The sequence below is a fragment of the Crocodylus porosus genome, unplaced genomic scaffold (genome assembly GCF_001723895.1).
Source record: "Crocodylus porosus isolate Cpor-Errol unplaced genomic scaffold, CroPor_comp1, whole genome shotgun sequence".
In the NCBI taxonomy this organism is placed as follows: Eukaryota; Metazoa; Chordata; order Crocodylia; family Crocodylidae; genus Crocodylus; species Crocodylus porosus.
Window position 1 is genome coordinate 4,024,502 of NW_017728949.1, and position 19,233 is coordinate 4,043,734.

At 40.4% G+C, this 19,233-nt stretch overlaps 1 protein-coding gene across 2 annotated transcripts in view; it reads left to right on the plus strand.

Moving 5' to 3' along the window:
• The window catches only part of NBEAL1 (neurobeachin like 1), a 127,924-nt gene extending 112,149 nt beyond the window's left edge, over positions 1-15,775 (plus strand). For both annotated transcript variants that reach the window (XM_019553749.1, XM_019553750.1), the window contains 8 exons: positions 1,011-1,120; positions 4,308-4,480; positions 5,026-5,120; positions 8,225-8,341; positions 8,640-8,801; positions 9,324-9,472; positions 11,923-12,058; positions 14,262-15,775. In XM_019553749.1, coding sequence (XP_019409294.1) covers positions 1,011-1,120; positions 4,308-4,480; positions 5,026-5,120; positions 8,225-8,341; positions 8,640-8,801; positions 9,324-9,472; positions 11,923-12,058; positions 14,262-14,363 — 1,044 coding nt within the window. In that variant the 3' untranslated portion in view covers positions 14,364-15,775. The remainder of the gene's footprint in view (positions 1-1,010; positions 1,121-4,307; positions 4,481-5,025; positions 5,121-8,224; positions 8,342-8,639; positions 8,802-9,323; positions 9,473-11,922; positions 12,059-14,261) is intronic.
• Positions 15,776-19,233: the final 3,458 nt, after the last annotated feature.

Below are 19,233 nucleotides of genomic sequence, written 5' to 3' on the forward strand. Positions count from 1 at the left end.
GATGATCTACTCAGGTCCCTTCCGACCCTAGAAACTATGGAACTATGACAACTCTCTTGTTTTTCTGAACTGTTATATTGGAGTATTAATAGCTGCAGTGCATTCTTTACTCCTGTAAGAGCCTTTGAGTGGGGGGGTTGGATTAGATGACCTCCTGAGGTTCCTTCAAGCCCTAATTTTCTATGATCCTTAATTTTTATCATTGAAAATCTATTCTGATTTATGTGCATTACACATGACTGCATTGTTCCTAAAATTAAATTTTGTATTGATAAAAGTATGGGTACAGTAATGGTCCTGATCCTAATGATGTTGGGAGTAAATAATTTGTTACTTTCTGTATTTAGGTTTTTGCAACTACTCTCCTTCCTGTAGCATCTGAGCATTTTCCGATTGTCTTGTCTTCCTTCACTTACATTTGCATAGACCAAATTAAGTACGCACATATATGACCTGTGCTTATGTTAGTTAGAATTTGTACATGTGCATCTAAACACTTGGTTCCGTTTCTTTCAGGTTGCTGAAAAAGTACTGCAGTGCATTCAAATGAGATTACTTTCACACTGACTCAGGAACAAAAATGTTATTCGGAGTATCTTAAATTTGTCATAACTTTAAATGTTAGTTATTACAACTGATTTTCAAAGAAAAGAAAACACAAGAATTAAATGGCTGTGAAATACATATGTAAATCATAAGCCTTCTTTCAAGGCTGCATCTCATGTGCTAATCTAGAACATATACTGTTCTATGTCAGCAGTATATGCAGCATAAATCAGAATTGCAAGACACTGATTGCTGAGAAGAAAGGGAAAAAATACAAAAAGATAAATGGTAATGCTTCATCCTACCATCGTGCTATCCACAGCTGTGAGCTTCATTAATTTGGTGGTGAACTCTCAAGGGGCCTATGTTAGCTCATATGTAAGCTCTCTTATTGAGATAGATGCACCAAGAAGAATGTTTTTCACAAATACAGAACTTAATTTATTTCTTTCAAACTTTTTTAGGTAACCGTAAGCCTGAATTGCATTGTTGGAACCCATGGGTGGCTACCTTATGATAGAAATATCTCTAACTATTTTACATTTCTCAAAGATACAACCGTGACAAACCCTAAGTAAGTAAAGAGGACAAAATGTGCTGTAGTGGTCATCCACTATAACAAAATATTTTGACGATAGATACTAGAATAATAGTTTGATAGTAATTTGGTAGCACCCCTTTGATTTCTTGAAATGTTATTTAACAAGTTAGCTCCTAGAGTGTATTGTATATATTTTTTTAAGAATTGTACATTCCCTAATATTAATTCACAGTCCTGTTCTAAAAACAGAGCAAATGACATTGCAAGATGTCATACAGTTCCGCCTTTGTTCTCAGTCAGGTTTGCCATTAAAATATTTTTTTCCCTAATTGCCAGCCTTGCAAAGTCTCCCTGAACTGTGAGTTAAGCTGGGCTCATTCCTTGCCATGCATTATGATCCATAATAAAGATTCTGCAAACCTGCCCTTAGTTATGTATGTGCCTTCCATTGGTGCCTTATGTTCTTATCTAACGCATTGGGTACTTGCTGCCACCGGAGACGGGATGCTAGGCTAGATGGATCTCCGGTCTGTTCAGGGTGCCAGCTCTTATACTTTTATGTTCAGCGATGCCTTTAGTGTGCCTTTAATGACTTGTGTGCAGCTTCTATTGCACTTACCAGTTCTGCACAAGATACGTGACTGGAATTTAACAAAGTAATTTGTTGGCATTGGGTCAAGGATGAGAGTGACCACTATTTTTTTCTCTTAGGCCCTTTCTACACATGCAGATAAAGGCACAATGGGAATTTAATACATGATTCATACAGTCACGCCTGCTGCCAAACCACTCATGCATAGCAGGAAGCAGTTGTGGGTTTGTGCATTAGATCCCGTCATACCTGTGGCAGGGCACCTTTTGAGCACTTTAAGGGCTGAGGCAGGCAGCTGCTAGGTGCCTGATGAGGGTGGCCATTCTCAAACACAGTCCAGCCAGGCAGGGCCAGCAGTTATCTGCTTACAGCTGAGGGAGGATCACCATCCAGCTCCACTGTGGTGTGCAGCATTCTGGAGGTAAGAGCAGGAGCTAGGAGGATGGCTTGGAGGCTTCTCATTCTGGGAGACCTAAAACTGCACCCTGTTGGGGATGGGTGGCTTGGTGGGGCTCCTGGTGACATGGGAGCACCCAGGAAATGCCAGGCCAGTTACCGCCCTGGTGAAAGGTGAGTATGGGATGCCTCCTAACCCCAGCCCCACATCCATGGTGGAACTAAGACTGGACAGGGGGAGCCCAGACTCCAGGTGAGCTCCGAGGCAGGGCATGGGCAGCACTCAGGCTCATCATAGAGTCCTATGGTTGCAGAGGGGGAGCCAGAAGGAAGTTCCCAAGAGTAGTGGTCTGGAGAGGGGGCGTAGTGGCCTGGAGAGAGGCGAGAGTAGTGGCTCTGGTGAAGGGGCTGAGAGAGAGAAGTGAGAGAACCCAGTGTGGGGTTGCTGGGACTACAAGCTCTGGTGGGGAATGAGAGTCCTATGTGAGGCTCCAGAGCTCGGGTCCCTGGGTCAACTGCTGAAGAAATATCTGCAAGGCATGGGACACGTAAAGGGGAGGCCAGAATGTGTACTAAGGCCCTGGTGATCAGGAGGGCGAAGAAAATGGGTAGCCTCCCACCTTTGTAACAATTTTCATATTTTTTCTATCAAGGTGTGGCAGGTGAACAAGGCAAGAGGTTACGCCAGAGGCAGGTGGGCAGTTGGCATAGACCTGGTGAAGATGCTACCCTGTTACAGTGCCTTAGTGTCAATGCAAGGGAAGCCTGATCTCAGGTTTCTGCTGCATTGACAAGAAGCAGGCTTCCAAAACTGGGAACCCTATGCACCCCAGTTGAGGGGCTCCAAGCCATGGGGTTGCCCCCCCCCAGGGCTGGAGGAACCCCATTGCAGCAATTTCCCTGCCCTAGGGGTACAGGGAGGGAAAATGCCGGGGCTGGAAGATTGCTACAGAAGTAATCTCCCTACCCAAAGGTGCAGGGAAACTCCCTGAACTAGAGGATCACTGCAGAGGCAATCCTTTCACCCTGAGGATGAGAGTAAACTCCTACTTTGCAGATATAGCTGATCTCCAGGTAATTGTGCAGTTAACTAGTCAGTTGTGCAATACCTGTAACATGTAGAGAGGGCCTCAGCTTTATAGTGCTAACAAGAGTGAAGGGTAATTAAAGTTGTTGTCTTTTAAATAACCAAAATGACTGAACACGCAAAAGAAACAGACTTCTTGAATAAGTAATTGCCTTTTTAGTATTTTTTTCACAGGAGAAGAACTCCTTAAAGGAAAAAAAAAAAAAGAAAATAGAATGGCTTTTTTTCTATGAAAGGAAGATGTTTGTCTTTTTACACACATTTGATAACTTTGCTCCTTTTTTCAGTAAATCGCACTATATGCTGTGTACACATTATATAAATCACAGTTATCTCAATTCAGAACCTTAATTCAGGTAAAATATCATGAAAAGGATCAGGGTCTGGGGGAACACCTGTTCACCAGAGCATCCCCAAGAGACAACAAAGTCAAATGGTCATAAACTCCTCCAAGACCGTTTCAGGCTGGAGGTAAGGAAGAACTTCTTTACTGCCCGAGCCCCCAAGGCCTAGAACAAACTGTCTCCAGAGGTGGTGCAAGCACCTACTCTAGACTCCTTTAAGAGACATTTGGATGTTTATCTTGCTGGGATTCTTTGACCCCAGCTGACTTCCTGCCCCTGGGGCAGGGGGCTGGACTCGATGATCTTCTGAGATCCCCTTCAGCCCTAATGTCTATGAAATCTATGAAAAGAAAGATAGTAAATTCATGCCCTCCATGAAAGGAATTAGAATTTTGCTATTGAAATCAGTGGGTGCATTTATACATGATGCTTTACTGCACAGCAGACTAATTTCCTATGAAGTAAAGCACCAGTGTCTGCACGTGTGAGACAATTAGGGCCCAGTAGACTAATTTACTGTGCTGCCAGATAGTCCTGTCAGATACAAGTAGTATCTAGCAATGCAGTAAATTACTGCACTTAAATGCATACATTGACAATGTTATTGGGATTAGTTTACCCAGGTTCAAATTGAGCCAGAGTGTGTTCAGTCCCATTAATTGCATGTGTAGACTTGCCCAGTGGCATCATGTTTTCAGTTTGTGTGTTGGTTATTTACTGGTTGCTTTTGTTCATTTATAAGCATGTGACAGATCGTAATATTATCAGAGGGTACATCTTAACTGTAAAATTTATTTGTAGAACCCAGCGTAGCATGAGTGGCCCTTTTGCTCCAGGGCTAGAGATCACCTCCAAACTATTTGCAGTGTCCCATGATGCGAAGTTGCTGCTTAGTGGAGGACATTGGGACAATAGTATCAGAGTGACATCACTTACAAAAGGCAAACTGATAGGACAGCATATCAGACACATGGGTAAGTTAGGTCTTAGTTTTAATTTATGAAATTAAAACTTGTATAAAAGTTTTGTAGTGAGTAGGTTTAATGCTTTGAGCATTACAAGGCTCATTTAGGTATAAGAAATACTAGGCCAGTGTGTTTGGACAAGGCAGGTTGGACACAAAGGAATTACAAGATATGTTATATATAAGAATTTGCTAATTTCTTTTATTTTTACAACTGCCTTTTGTAGGTTCAGTTAGGACTAATGGAAATACTGTACAAATATTGATAGGACCATTTCAATTAAAAACAAACTGTTGGATAGGTTAATGATGATTATATTTAATGTTTTTTTTATTCCAGGCTGGAGCTCTTTTACAAAGCCCAATATACATCTTTTTCAGTTGTCAGAATTTATGCAGTGCTCATGCTGTGGTGGAGTTTGCAGTTTTGTTTCTATTTGCCCACTGCTGGCACAGTGTACAGCAGCTCATGGCTACTATATGTAAAACTAGTCTTAAATGCTGATAAAACCTTTACCTTCATTTTGCATTTCAACTTTTTCCTTTCCTTTGTAGATATTGTGACCTGCTTGACTATAGATTTCTGTGGGATCCACTTAATTTCTGGTTCCAGAGACACTACATGTATGATATGGCAAATAATTCAACAGGTGGGTTGCTCCTAAATACTACCAGAAGCTACCTTTTGACAGACAGCTTTCTTCCCTAGTGCTTACTTTACCACCATACCGGTTCTGTAAATTCACAGGTATAGTAGCATTCCATTAAGGCTGATCATTTATTTGCTGTCTCTGTCATGCTTTAGGGAGTCCACTACAGATTATAAATTCAGTGATTCTATTCACGTCATACAACAACCCTGCAAGTAAGAAAATATTATTGCTATTTTACAGATAGGAAAACTGAAGAAGGTGACATGTCGAGACCCATACTGTTTGTGTCAGAGAGGATTAGAATGTGGTAGTTTCTGATTTGTTAATCTACTGATCACACAATGCAGATATCCATATTTTCATTTACTCAGTGGGAAATTCTGTCTTCTCAAGAATTATCAATAAGAGCAGCAGCATCCTTTCTCCTTGACACTAAACAAGTATCTTACTTTAATAACTGATTTGTGATTTTAAAAATGGCAAGCCAACTTAAGCTACTATGTTTGCATTATATGGCCGTGCATTATACACTTAAACACAGAAAGAGACAGCAGGTTCTTATTTAAACGGTTGAACCTGCAAAGGAGTAATGTAGGAAAGACTGAACACAGGTTGTAAGCTAAAGTAAAACACAGCTAAAACCACAGGTTAACTTTGATGTACCTATAAGGTAGGAGTGTATTAGTGGGTAGTTACCATGGAACAGCTGATGCATGATAAATCTGTGCACCCTTGCACCTTATAGTTAGAGGTTCTTGCTCCTCTGCTCAGATTGATTGCCATGTTTGGGATCAGGGAGGAATTTCACCCCATGGTCAGACTGACTGGGGATTTTTGCCTTCTTTGGAGCAGGGTCATGCTCTTCTTCTGTTGATCTCTAGGGTCTATTTTAACAAACTATTCCTGTGTTTGCAATGGCAGGACATAAACACCTTTCCCCCCCTCCCCCCCACTTTATCTGTGGCAAATTAGAGTGGTCTTGATGTTTTGCGGCATTCTGTCTGGTAGTTGTACAAGAAAGATGTTTGTCCTAAAAACTTTGCAAACAATTGACTGGGGTGGTTTAGATAGGGATGATCCTCCTTGAGCAGATGGTTGGACAAGATCAGCATTTCTCAACCCACGGGTTGCAACCCAGAAGTAGGTCACAAGAAGGTTTCAGAGGGTTGCAACTCATGGATTGAGAAATGCTAGTCCTGGGAAAGCGCAGAGACTGTAGCAGGGCAGAGTGGCGGGGGAAGAGGGCAGGAGAGAGCTGTGAGGCATGGCTGGATGCTTATGAGGGCAGGGTGCTGGGAGACGCTGCACAGTGGGTGGAATGAGCTGTGATCTGGCTGCCTGGTGCAGCATGGCAGCCCCAGGGGCTGCCACAGTCCTCCCCTCCTCCTTCCTCCAGCTTGCTGCACTATCATCTGCATGAGCTGGAACTGCCACAGCCACCATGCTGAGGCCTGAGCAGGACGGGGGCAGCTGGGGACCCCTTCGGCAGGGATGGGTGGGGCAAGGAGCTGCAGGTTGGGAGTGAGGGGCACTGGCAGGGCTGGGGAGGGGCAGGGGCTGTGGGATATGAGCAAGGGGAACCAGCAGGGCTAAGGGAAGAGGGGGCTTCAGGTTGGAAGTAAAGGGCACCAGTAGAGGGGGCAGGGGCTGCGGGTCAGGAGTGAGAGGCCCAAGCATGGGCAGTGGGGTGGGGACTGTGGGTGGTGCACTGGCAGGGCCAGCAGGGTATAGGTTGGGACAGGCCATGAACCTTTGGACGTGGGTCCTGGTAGGAAAAAGGTTGAGAACCACTGGACTAGATGACCTACTGATGTCCTTTCCAGCCCTGCTTCTATGGCTCTATGATAACCAGACAGTCTTGACAGATGAGTGAATTGAAAAATGAATTCTGTTCTTTCTGAGCAGGATTTCTCATGTGTGATACGCTGTACATTGTAAGAACATTGTTTGCAGTTTTCAGGAGCAAAGTGTTTTGTGTCAAAGTTGCCAAGGCCAGAAAGGAAAAGATTAAGTTCTCACTTGTAGAAATCTTTATTCCTAGAGCTGAATAAAATGAGCAATTTCTGTTCCATAGGAAATCCCAAACTTTCAACAGTTATTTTTGTCCCAAATCGGGTTACAACATTGAAATTACAAATTATTTTGTAAAATCAGAACTGTAAAAATTTAGTTCAGAAATGGTAACATTTTTAAAATTAAAATGAAACTTTTTAAAGTTCCTGAAATCAAAATATTTAATGTCAATTCACTGCATTGAACTGTATCTTCCCTGAGTGGTGCATAGGAGATGGTGAGCATCTTCCCCTCACTATACCGCCCAGCCCATTCCCAAGGTTTAATACTCTAATTCTTCTGTATTGGCGGGCTCCTTCCCTGCCTGTACTAGATATCTGATAATGCACCCAGAGTCATGTGAATCCCTGAGGCAGGGGTGGGCAATTTTGGGGGCCTGAGGGCCACAAAGGGAGTTTTGGTGAGCTGTTGCAGGCTGGGTCAGCACCACCCTCACCTCACCCTGCACAACAACTCAACAAAACTCCCTAAGTTGTTCTGCTCTCCACTTAGCTGGGCAGCTGAGATGGGGCTGTGGGGGGACAGGGAGTGGCACCTGGGAACAAGACAGGCAGGCAGGAATGGGGTTGAGATCATGGGGTGATGACAGTGTGGGGCTGGTTGTGCAGGCAAGGGCATGTGGGGAGCAGATTGCTGCTTCAGCCCCACACTTTTACCACCCCACAATATTCATGGAGACTGGCCCAGACCCACAAGGGCAGGGGCAGGAAATGGAAGCCAATGGCAGGAAAGGGAGCCTGGAGATACCAGCTGCTGATGCCACCAGAGGAATAGGAGGAACAGTGGTTGGGTGGGAGCCCAGTGACTGCAAATGAACCCTTCACAGACTGCATGCAGTCCACAGGCCATTGGTTAGACAGCTGTGATTCAGTCATTCGAGGTACAAACAGAGCTGCTAATTTAGTAGAAAGAAAATGAGATAACTTAGAGAGTAGCACAAAGTGCTACATCAGCTGTGTTGAAGATACCTAGTATGTGTCCCTCAGCTATAAGAGAATCTGTAATTGTATTATTTATGCTTGTATCAGGGAGGAGTTCCTATAGGCCTGGCACCTAAACCCTTACAGATTCTCTACGGACATACAGATGAGGTACTGAGTGTTGGCATCAGCACTGAACTGGACGTGGTGGTGTCAGGAGGCAGGGTAAGTTGCTTCAGGTTTTTTCATTTTTTGGAAGTAATGATTTTTATTATTGGGATCAGTGTGATACCAAAAAATGTTGCTCTTCCCTGATTTTTTTTTCTTTTAACCTTTTGTATAAAGAAGAAATTGCGTATTGTGTCAGCATGTTGCTGCTTCATTCTGGTAATTTCAAACTGTGCTGCCTGCAGTGTAACGACCTTATGTAAAGTCTGTGTGCTGCCTACAGTGTAACAACAAATAATGATCTTACATAAGTATTGCTATCAAGAAATAGATCCTAAGTTTTTTGTTTTTACAGGATGGCACTGTGATTATCCATACCGTTCGCAAGGGTCAATACATGAGAACCCTGCGACCACCTTGTGAGAGTTCCCTCCTCCTGACTGTTCCCAACTTGGCAGTGTCCTGGGAAGGACACATAGTCGTCCACACCAGTATAGAAGGAAAGACCACTCTCAAGGTACTTAGCAAGTTACAACCCAAAGTTATAGAATGTTTTTGCTATTTTCTTTTAAGCATTCTACATAAATGTGCCTGTTGTTCTTGCAGCAGAGCCTCATGCAAGCTGTCCCATACGTTTTCTCAGCCCTAACCTAGAGAGACCGGTAGCTTTAGGATTCGCAGTATAATGCATTCTCATTGCTTATTCAGTATTTGTGTGTAGTCTACCTTCTGTGACTAAAACTAGGGAGGCCTGCTGTGGTGATGGCTTCTGTAATTATACCAGGGATTGGAAAGGGGCTTCTGACTAATAATAATAGTCTGAGTACATTAGCCTTCAGAATACATTGAACAGCCCATTTCTTCTCCTTGTTCTGTGGGGAGCCTGAAGTATTTGGGTTATGGCAGAGTAGAAGGATTCTGTTTTGTAACAAACTTCAGGACCCTGAAGTTTGTAATCCTGCCAGTGAGCTGATGGTATAACTAGTAAACTTCTAACCCAGTCAGTCCTCCAGGACAAATTTCTTCTTAATCTCCTCAGGATAAGAATGCATTACATCTCTATTCTGTGAATGGGAAGTATTTGGGCTCAGAGAGTCTAAAGGAGGAGCTATCAGACATGTGTGTGACTGGCGAGTACATTGTGACTGGCAGCCTACAGGGATTCCTCTCCATCCGAGATCTGTACAGGTAATGGGCTGGTGACTGTATGGGATCACTGAGATGCCAGTACAGTGGCTTAATTAAACCTGACTAAGCTAAGCTAGTTTGTAACTGTACAGACATCCCAGAAATGCAGGCACATGGCTGCATTGACTCAGGCTAGAAGCCAGGGGGGCGCTAGAGGAGCCCTCCCTTCTCTTCTATAGTGCTGAGCCAGGGAGGTGTGGCCAGAAGCATGCTCTGATTAGGGAGAGGTGTCGTGTTCCTCCACCCCTTCCTCCCCACCCCACCCCCCCAGCTCAGCCCAGCAGGGAATTGATAAGTGTTTATCACCCCATTAAGAAAACAACAGAGGCACATTACCAACTACCTGTTGATTCTGCCTTTGTCCCATTTTCCGCAGCATGGACTATAGCCAGCATGTGGTATGCTAGCTAATGCTGAGAACTGTCAGTAAGGCAGAGGGGATAGGGGAAATTCTTGTTTATTGGGAAGGGTGGGGGAGCAAGGGGAAGCCAGGCAGATGCCTGCAGTCTGTGCTGGAGCAGAGCCCAGCCCAGCCCAGCCCAAAGACCATACTGGGATGCTGGGGGATTCTGGTTTAACTTAACCAGCAGAGGGTCTGGGACAGACATTGCACAAACCTGTTTGACACAGATTATAGATTCATAGAAGTAGGGTTGGAAGGGACCTTGTAGATCATCAGGTCTGACACCCCCCCACACCCCCGCCTGGGCAGGAGAGAAAACCGGGCTCAAATGACCCCAGCAAGGTAGACATCAAGCCTCCTCTTAAAGACCTCCAGGGTAGGAGCCAGCACCACTTCCCTTGGAAGTTGGTTCCAGATCCTAGCCGCCCTGACTGTGAAGTAGTGCCTACGGATGCCTAGTCTAAATCTACTCTCTAAGTTATTCATTGTTACCCCGGGGGGCACTAGGGAAAACAAGTTCTCTTCCAAACCTTGCCGGTCCCCCCTAGTGAGTTTATAGACAGCCAGCAGGTCCCCCCTCAGCCTTCTCTTGCGAAGGCTGAACAGGTTAAGGTCCTGTAGCCTCTCTTTGTAGGGCCTGCCCTGCTGTCCCCGGATCATGCGGGTGGTCCTCCTCTGGACCCCCTCAATGCTTTCCACATCCCTCGTGAAGTGCAGTGCCCAGAACTGGATGCAGTACTCCAGCTGCGGCCTGACCAGTGTCACATAGAGGGGGAGAATCACCTCCTTGGTCCTGCTTGAAATACATCTGTGGATGCATGACAAAGTATGGTTAGCCCTACTGACCATGTTCTCATATTGTCGGCCCATGTTCATCTTGGAGTCAGTAATGACTTCAAGATCTTTTTCTGCCACGATGCTCTCGAGAAGGGAGTTCCCGAGCTTATAAGTGTGCTGCTGGTTCCTACTGCCCGAGTGCAGCACCCTGCACTTGTCAGTCTTGAAATGCGTCCTATTTTCATTAGCTCACCCCTGTAACCTGTCCAGGTCCTGCTGTAATCTGTCCTTCCCTACTAGCGTGCCCACGTCAACCCAAATCTTGGTATCATCAGCAAATTTAAATAGGCTGATTTTCAGTTAAGTCTAATACTACATTCAACCAGGTTTATCTCAGACTGGTTCAAGCCATTTTTAAACTGGTTTATGTGCACTGAACATCTGTTCTGTTACAGGTTGAAACCAATTTATAACCACTTAAATAGGTTTATGTGTAATGTCTGTCCGTAGCCTTAGAGAGCATGGTACGTTATTGGGCTGTTACTTGAAATGGGAAAATCCATTTGTATAAAAAATTAAAAATGCAACCCAAACCTTGGGCTTTCTGGTCCTGTTTGGATTTTTCTGGATTTGGGGTCCAACAGACCTATTAGTCACCTGGGAAGTTCGCCTATCATTTATTATTTGCATTAGTGTGGCACTGAGGAGTTGTGTACAAGGAAAGACTCTCATTTTGCTAAGCGCTTTATAGACATAGAACAGAAATGTATTTCTTGCTCTGTTAGTATTTTAGAAGGGACAGGATTGGACAGCAGACTGGGGACTCAGTCCTGTTAAGTGTTAGTCCTTTATTTTTCACTCTGAGTTGATGGGAGTTGAGGGCTTAGCACCTTGCAGGACCAATCCCATGGCATGCTGTTGTGATTTTGGTTTAAAACGCTGTCTTCCCCTCTCTATAGAAACCATTAGCCAATAAGAGGCAATTGCCAGATTGTCTGCTGTTTTTTTTTTCCTTTAGTAAATTATTTAGTAAATTACTAACCTGTTATTAAAGTGCTCCTCTAGAGATGAGACATGACCTCTGAGTGGAGGTTCACTGTGCCTGGAATTACAGTGCATTTAAACAAATTGGGCCTCAGTGACACTCTAGTTTATGCATCTGAGCTCACTCAATGCGAGTTCAGCTTTATTGTGGTTCTACCTATTATGCATAATGTATAGCAGTTAAATATTTTATGTATTTCTCTGTGGGTTTTTTTGTTCATTTTAGCCTGAATCTCAGCATCTCCCCCTTAGCCATGAGACTGCCAATTCACTGCATTTCAGTTACCAAAGAATACAGCCACATCCTTGTGGGCTTGGAGGATGGAAAGTTGATTATCATTGGTGTTGGCAAGCCAGCTGAGGTAAAACCCACCATCAAGAACTTTATCTATCGCACAGTGGGCACTTCCCTTATTTCTGCTTTCCGGTTGAGCAAGAAGTCTCCTCTGTGGCAGGGCAAATTTAAGAGCAGGGTTCAATGGGGAATAAATAATTGTTGAGATGACACAGTTTATAGAGATTTCTCTGTAAGAAGTAAGAGTGTATAGGGAATGCTAATGGGAAAAGTCAGAATCAGTTGGACCTACAGACTTTCATTACTGACATCCGAATAAGAAAGAGGTTATAAATAAGTAACATTTTTGGAATGTGCTAATTTGTAAGCCTCTTCTTGGTGAAGCAATATCTGTGAAGAAAATTCGAAGCAAAAATGAATGAGCTATTTAAGTTTTGTATATGCCAGATACGCTTTGCTGTATACTGACTTCCTTTTTAAATATTGCAATGCTTCACTGTTCAGAATCTCTAATAGTAAATGTACAGAGAGAGCCTGTGTAGTCTCCTGACATGCTCTGTACTTTCTGTATGGTGGATGTGCATTTGCCAGTACTGCATACGTAATATCAAATACAGAGCATCTATCTATAGCTATATCTACTTAGTCATGTGTAAAGCAGAGGTCTTGCTGTTGGTACTTCTTGTAACAACTCTGTCAAAGTACTTCAGTTGTATTATGAATAGAACCAGGTTTTCTGAATCTCTGAAACACTGAAGTAGATTTGAACTGAAACTGTTGGTATTCCTAGTTATAATCAGAGCAAATTTTAAATTAAAGAAACCTTGTGACTTTTGGATTCATGCTAAACTATAAATTAAATTAATTTAATTAAGTGTTAGAAATATTTCTAGTTAGGGGATTATAGTGTTCATTTACCTGAAACAGACTGCTTAGGCTTGTGATAAAGTGAGAGCCAGATCCTGCTTCAGTTGAAATCAGTGATGAAACTTCCACTGACTTTTGAATTAGACAACTTTTTTCTATTATAGAATTCATTAATAGCTGCTGGTGTTATAATTAGCATGCCTTTATGATAGCCATTTAGACAATCACCAGCTTTTAAACGATTTTTCCAGTCTTAAGAAAGCTCTTTGTTAAGCTGGAATTTGGGTAGTTAATTGTTTTGGATTTACGCTTAGAACAGTGAATTTTATCACATCTGACTTCCACTGTGCATTTTTTTTACAGAACTGGTTCCTCCTATAGGTGGGGAGACTTTTCTACTTTTTTTCCAAATTATGGTTCAACTTATTTGCAGGATTAATATCATGTAAGCAGATTTTTTTTAAAAAATGTGTTGGGGACAACACATTTCTCCTGCATTTCCCCATTTTCTAAAATATGTGAATCAGTTTATTGTGCCCAAAAGATTTTTTTTTTTTTTCCATTTTGCATTTGATGGGCTTTTTAAACAAAGTGCTAGACTGGGAAATACAAACTCATTCATAGCACTTAAGTATCAGAAACTTTTTTTCAACCTTGTGCAATCAAGGGATGTTTTATTTAACCATATGGGATCTCCAGAATAGAATTGCCACTAGCTAATCTCAGCTCTGGGAGCTGAGTAGTTAGTTAATTTTTTTACAAAATACCATTTGATTTTCAAATAAAATAGAAATTCAAATTAACATTGCCTTTAGCTGCTTGTTACTTGTCTTTCCTTATGGAATAGTCACTGTAGACTATACTTTTTTAATGGTTCTTGCATTGAGCACTTCAACTCTATCTCCATGTTGCCACAGGAACTCCTCTCTCCCCCTGCACAATCAGCCATCACTTAAAGGACATTGTCAAGTATTCTTTTTTAAATGCCTTTTACTCTTCAGTTCTAATAATTCTCTTTTGAAATAGAATGCACTTTTCATGAACTTGAACATTTTTTTTTATTTAGAATTGACTTTTACTCTTTAGTAGTAAATTAGTTTCCATACATAGACAGTTTCCCACAAAATCAGAACATTTTTAAGGTGTATTAAATACTGGATTTAAATTGCTTGACAATGTCTCTCAGTTATCCACAAGTGGAAAAGACAGTGATCAGTGTTTATCTTTGTTTTGTGTCAGTCCCCAGAATCATCCCAAATTTTTAATGTTGTTGTTCTAATTTTGTGTTTATGCAGTGCCTTTTGTTGTTTGGTCTTTTCCAGAATTGGTGTCTGAAGTTCCTTTTTAATTTATCCACCTTATCCCTTCCCCCTCCTTTTGTTTCTCTGGATTACTTTGAACAGATGCGCTCAGGTCAGCTTTCCCGAAAGTTGTGGGGATCAAGCAAACGGCTCAGCCAGATTTCATCAGGGGAGACTGAATATAACACTCAAGATTCCAAGTGATTGCTGCTTCTGTCTTCTCTCGTGGATCCCAGAAACTTAAAAAAAAAAAAAATTAGGTCACTTTATGCATATGTCTCAACTTCCTAATGAGTGTTTCAGGGATTTTTGATCCTTGATAGTCAGTTAATGAACAAGCTGTGGTAGAGGTACAATAATTTACTTATCTATATACATGCAAATTCACCTACAACATCTTGCATAATTTTCTTTCTTTATCATTTTAATTTGGTAACAAAGAGTCTCTAGAATTTTTTTTTCAGAAAACCACCTCCAATTGGATATAAAAGACAGATGACATCAGATACTGGTGATAAATGCCAGATGCTCTCCACTTGCTTGGAAAATATTAACTAACATAGAAGGAAAATCTTTGGTCTTACTTTGGCTTTGTAATTTCAGGATAGTGAAGTTAAAGTTCCTTCAATTACACATGTTCTAACAAAATTGGGACAGTTGAGAGTGTATGACTTTGAATATGCTCTTTAGACCAATCACCTTGCAGTTTATTGCTGTAAATTTATTATTATCTTCTATTGTGTGCCTCCTGAAGAAATCCATTTTAAACTTTTCTGTAAGGAGCACCTTTATTGCACTACTTGATTTTCAGCAATTGCTTAATTATAGAAATGAATGATAATCTCATAGGAACTGGGAAATATTTTCTTCATAACACTTATACTGGTCAGCACAGCTTTTTCTTGTTATTTTTGGGATTTTCAGAAAGTACATGTTAATGAAAAGTGTTGCAGTAGTTACTGTTGGGAAAGCCTGATTTTTAGGGAAAAGGCTTAATGTTTGTTAGGCAGGGAAGAGGTGAGTGACCTCAAAAATATCATTCCTGTACATCTTTTCAGAAAGGAGGAGGAATAGTTTAGTTTAAAAGGAAGATGCAAAATTGACTCTTAGTTATTTTCTTTTCTCAGAGAACCTTTCTTCAGCTCCTGCCACGGCTTTCCTTCTTTTATTTATGGAAATGCATTTGCATCTCTTCTAAATATTGTCAGCTTTCCCTCCATGAGTGGGGAGTTGTTGAGTCACCTGAGGGGTCCTATGATGGATAATTTCATTTAATTCATTTTTAGTACCATGTTTGTTGTTATAAATGCAAAGTAGCAGCAATCCTTTTTCCACCAAGGAGATATTTAGAAGATACATTGGTCTCCTTAAGTCTGCAACTTCTTATTCTTAATTTCTTAAAGCAAGTAAAGGTCTTATCTTGCTTTTAAAGACTTTTTAATGGTCTTATTATGGAATATTCTAACACTAATTTTATATTGTTCTGCTTAACCTTTAGTGAAGGGAATAAGAAGGAGGCTGAACATTATGGATCCTGTAGTTTTAACCCATACATAACTAACTAGTGTAGCAGATCAAATCATCTGGAAAGTTCTAGGAAACATTTCTTTGGGGCACTTAACAGTTCAGTTCTTAATTCCTAAAAATAATTTAAAGTAGCCTGTTTTGCATATGGTTAGACGATTTAGAAATTTATGTTGTAACTTTTTTAGAAGGGGGAGGTTTATCAGTCACTCTAACTTATGCACATACCCACCAGTATGTTTTGAAATGAGCTATAGATGTAAAGAAAGTCTAAATGAAAAATGTTAATATGGATTAATCTAGTCACTGATTCAGCAACAATGCCAAGGATACTCTGGAAGTATTAAGCACGTATGTGAATGTGAAATAGGTTTGTCTTTGTAATTTTTATGAACAAGGGATTTTTGAAGAGTTATGTAGACAGAGAAGTGTAAAAGAATCACAGTTTTGAATGTGTGATTTATTGTAAACTGGGGTTGTGTGTTCCAAAAAAACTTGTTTTGGGGCATTGTGTTGATGTTTTTTCTAAATGTATATTTAAGAGGTTAAATATGTATATTTGGATTAAAAAATAGAAAGGCTAATTCAGAATAGCAGAAACAAAATGGAAAAATGAAGTCATTGGTTTGTATGATGCTTAGCCAGAAAACAAGTCTTCATTGTCATTTGTGTAAAGGGGGGGTGTGCATGTGGGTTTGATACATCTGTGTTTGTTTGAGGCATGTTATTTATAAATTACAATTTTTGAGTTGATACCAGATTTTTAGCATTTTAACCAAACAAATGGGGAAACTAGAGCCAGTTAAAAAAATAACATAGATATGCAAACCCAGATGCAGGCATGTATATCATAATGATAATTTAAATACAGAACACTAATTAATTGATTGTGGTGCTTCACAAGCATTTCTTAACTTGCAAACATTAGCTGCAACTTGCTAGATGGCCAACCCTGTACAAAGCGGCAGGAGGATAACAGGAACGTAAAGGTGAGCTTAAGCCACTTTTGCATATACCAGTGACAAGTACTTTGTATAGATTGGCCATAGCTGAAGATCTGGCCCCTTGAAAATAGGGGGTGATTATGAATACAAATTTGTGTGTTCTTATCATGCCCCACCAGCAGCCGGATTTCTCAGTCTCTAACCAGTGTCTGTCTGGAAGCATTATGCTTTTGTCTTAAACAGTCAACACCTTCCCTAAAATTTGGCTGTTAATAAAGATGTGGTTTATGACTCTAGTTCAGACTTTAGCTGATATTTAATTTATTTTCTTGTATTTTTTCTAGATTTAAGTAGAACACTACTTTTCCCCTTTGTTGCATTGTGGCTGATTTCCTGCCTAGACTAAATGGTGGATAGTGGATTAGTGAACTGCACTTTTTTCCTTTGGTTTCTCATTTTTTTTTCACTCTTGAATAGCATTTTCAGATTCTACCAGATAGACTTTTTGGGGTATAGTAGACATGTCAGGACTCAGGTTCTCCTTAGCTTTTTTCTGAGATTTATTTATTTAATTTTAGGAAGAGTAATGCTGTCGTGAAGCAATTCTGACCTGTAATTTAGATCAGACATACCTGAATGCACAGCTGTTTCATAACACTAAGACCAGTTCCAAACCCTTTTTTGTCTTTTTTAATTCTTTGGAAACCATGGTTATATCTATAGAAGTCTAAAAAATATTATGCTTACGTATGAAGTGGACTTGAAATTAGCAATATAAAGATACATATTTAAACAAAGTGGAAATTTGTCTTATTTATTCTTAACAATTTATAAATGGAATCGAGCAATTGGTGATGTTTTATCTATAACTTTTATTTAACATAGTCTGAACTTACAAAAATATGGTGCTTAGAAAAAAATTCCGTTTATTTCTAATACAGTACAGTGCATTTGTTAAAGTTCTCTCTCATTATCAATTTGTTATAAGTCTTGGTGGTGGTAATTTTTGTGTGTTAGTCTTATGTACTGTGGAGAATCTGTCATCTGGTCATCTTAAGTGTGTGTTTGGAAGATGACAGCATTCAGCGTTAAGCCCTCAGTGTCAAAGCTAAGATATGTGTGGGTTATTATGTCAGAGTATTGTTCATTTTCAGTGTATAATCCTCATTTTGTGCAACACTTAAGAACTTTATCCCTTTCATTATTCACCTATATTTCCATCACCAGCACCAAAAAATATCCCGTTTTAAACTCTTATTTCTCTTCACATGTAAAATGTTTTGCAAAGGGAAGTGCTTAGAAGCCCATTTAATTCACAAAGTATCATCTTAAATATTTCTTTCTGTAGTTGTCTAGACATTCACTTAAACCTTTTTATCATGGCCTACTTAGGTAAAAACACTAAAACTAGTTATTTCAAAACTGACTTTTTTTTAATTGCACAAGGGGTATTAAGAATTGACTATTTTTGTAAGAAGCCTCTTTTGGAAGCTAGATTTTGTCTTAAAATAGAGTGCAGAGAGTTGAAACAAAAATGTCCCTACTGTGAAATATCAGTCTTTGAAGGAACAGGCAATAACCTCTGATTTCATTTGTTTTAAGATGGTTCTGTTGAAACTTTGATTTTTTTTTTTTTTTTTTTAAATGCACAAAAGGAAGTTAGGTGTGTGACTTCTGCTGGAAGTTAATGGGAGCTCATTACTTGACTCCCTTAGACTCCGAAGAATATTCCTCCCATTGAATGTATATGTCCTTACTTGAGTTTGCAAGAAATAAAATTGTACCTATCATTCAACTGAAGATTTTTTTTATTGTGTAGATTTTTTAGTTTAAGAAGTATATGTATATATGACAACAATACTGTAGAGAGCTTTAGGGATTAGGTTACATTTTATTTTTCAGGGACTCTTAAAAATTCTGGGGGTTTTTTACTATTAAATATACTATTATATGAACATAAGGCCGGATCTGATTAATACGGTCAGGCAAAGGCTCTAATTTTTAGAATGCATTTAAGGATGTGTATAATTTTAGTGGGAATTAAACATGTACTTAAGTGCTGCCTTCACTAGGTATGACTTTTTTTTGAACCAGTCGATAGTGCTTATTATTGTGACACCAGCTTAGCATTTATAACCATGAACAGCTACACGTGCTAGTGTTCATGTGATTGAGCATGCAGATTCTGTAAACATAAATCTAAATGGTCTAAAATCAGGCATCTTGAACAAATATATAATCTCAGATTTGATTAACAAAAGGTACTAAGTACACTAAAATCATTCAAAATAACCATGAGTTAAAAGGGGAGTGAAGAAATTTGTGAGAGTTGGTGCCCAGATAATTTGTACTTCAAAATACTGCTGTGCAGTAATAGTGCGAACTGGGCTGTTCTTAACACTCTACAGCATTCTTTTTGAAAAGGCAGTTTCAGGCGGCTGTGCAATGTAACACTTTACAGATGAAGACTGAGCAAATACCAGTTGCTGATAAGGGGTTTGAGGGGTGGGTTTTATGGGTTTGTATGTTTAGCTTTAAATTCACCTACAGTTTGAGGCTCATGAGTTGTGTTCACTATTACATGAAGTTCTCCCTTCTTTTTGATG